General features: G+C 43.8%; 1 protein-coding gene across 1 annotated transcript in view; it reads left to right on the plus strand.

The window, feature by feature from the left end:
• Nucleotides 1-218: 218 nt before the first annotated feature.
• C4H1orf189 (chromosome 4 C1orf189 homolog) overlaps nucleotides 219-1,054 on the plus strand; it is a 3,661-nt gene continuing 2,825 nt past the window's right edge. Inside the window, exon 1 of the mRNA XM_029538038.1 lies at nucleotides 219-266. Within this exon, the coding sequence (XP_029393898.1) occupies nucleotides 219-266 (48 nt within the window). The remainder of the gene's footprint in view (nucleotides 267-1,054) is intronic.

The raw sequence follows: 1,054 nt of genomic DNA on the forward strand, positions 1-1,054 counted from the left end.
AACCCTGTCTCGAAAAACAAAAAAAAAAAAAAAAAAAAAAAGAAAACTGGAGAACCAGGATTCCCTTCAGGTCACTAGGGCGACAGGCCCAAGTAACCAGTCAACTACCAGGACTAGGGTCATTGTTGGACGCCTAAATGTTGCTATGACTACTGAAACCTTGGTGACCAAACTAAACAGAAAGGAGAGCCTTCCCAGTGTCCCCAAACTTAGCAAGCATGTCTGTAGTAGATATGTCTGCGGAAAAATTGACAAAACTAGAAGAGGTATGGAGGTCTGGAAGGAGGGTTGGAAGTTGGTAGAGGAGTTTCCTTTGATATGGTTTCCAGGTTATTTTACCCAAAGTACACCATTCCCGAGAAAGGCCCTTGGAAGCATAAGGGAGCGTTGACAATATTCGGGAACCTGCTTGTGGAACAGTGGCTGTTTGCATAAGTCCCTCTGGCTTCTGTATTTTCTCTTCAGTCTGTTCTCAAGATGTGGAGCTTTCCCACTTGCCCCTAGGAAACTCACTACTTCATTCCTCAGAAAGTGGGTACTGGTGGTACGATTCTAGATCACAGAACTCCCTTCTCTTGCAGAGTTTGCAGAGAGCCGTGGCACTTAAGAAGACTGTCGACAGGTAATCTGTTTCATCTGCTCTTATCAGTTTGTCTTTTCTGCTCTGCTCTCCCTGAGCCACCACCGAAATCTATTCTCTGTGAGGACTCCTCAAGAAGGAACACCACAGAGCAGAGAGAAAAACAGCGAGAGATGAGCCTTGTCTTTCTCTGCCCCTGCGTCCCATCCCTGTAGAAAAGGCACAAAAGACTGTTGTTTTGCCTTTCTTTTTTTGAATGTTCATGTGTTTCTCGCCTGGCTTTGTACTAATTATACATGAGGTATTTCAACAGTTGGTGAACAAGTGACAATCTCTGGCAGATTGAACTGCATTTTCACCTGCTAACATTGTGATGTTTGTGGCACTGTGGTGTATTGAATCCAGGGCTTTGTGCAGGGAAGCATTCTATCACCAGCTGTACCTCCAATCTTTTTTTTTTTTTTTTTTTTTTTT

Source organism: Mus pahari, chromosome 4, assembly GCF_900095145.1.
Source record: "Mus pahari chromosome 4, PAHARI_EIJ_v1.1, whole genome shotgun sequence".
Taxonomy (NCBI): Eukaryota; Metazoa; Chordata; class Mammalia; order Rodentia; family Muridae; genus Mus; species Mus pahari.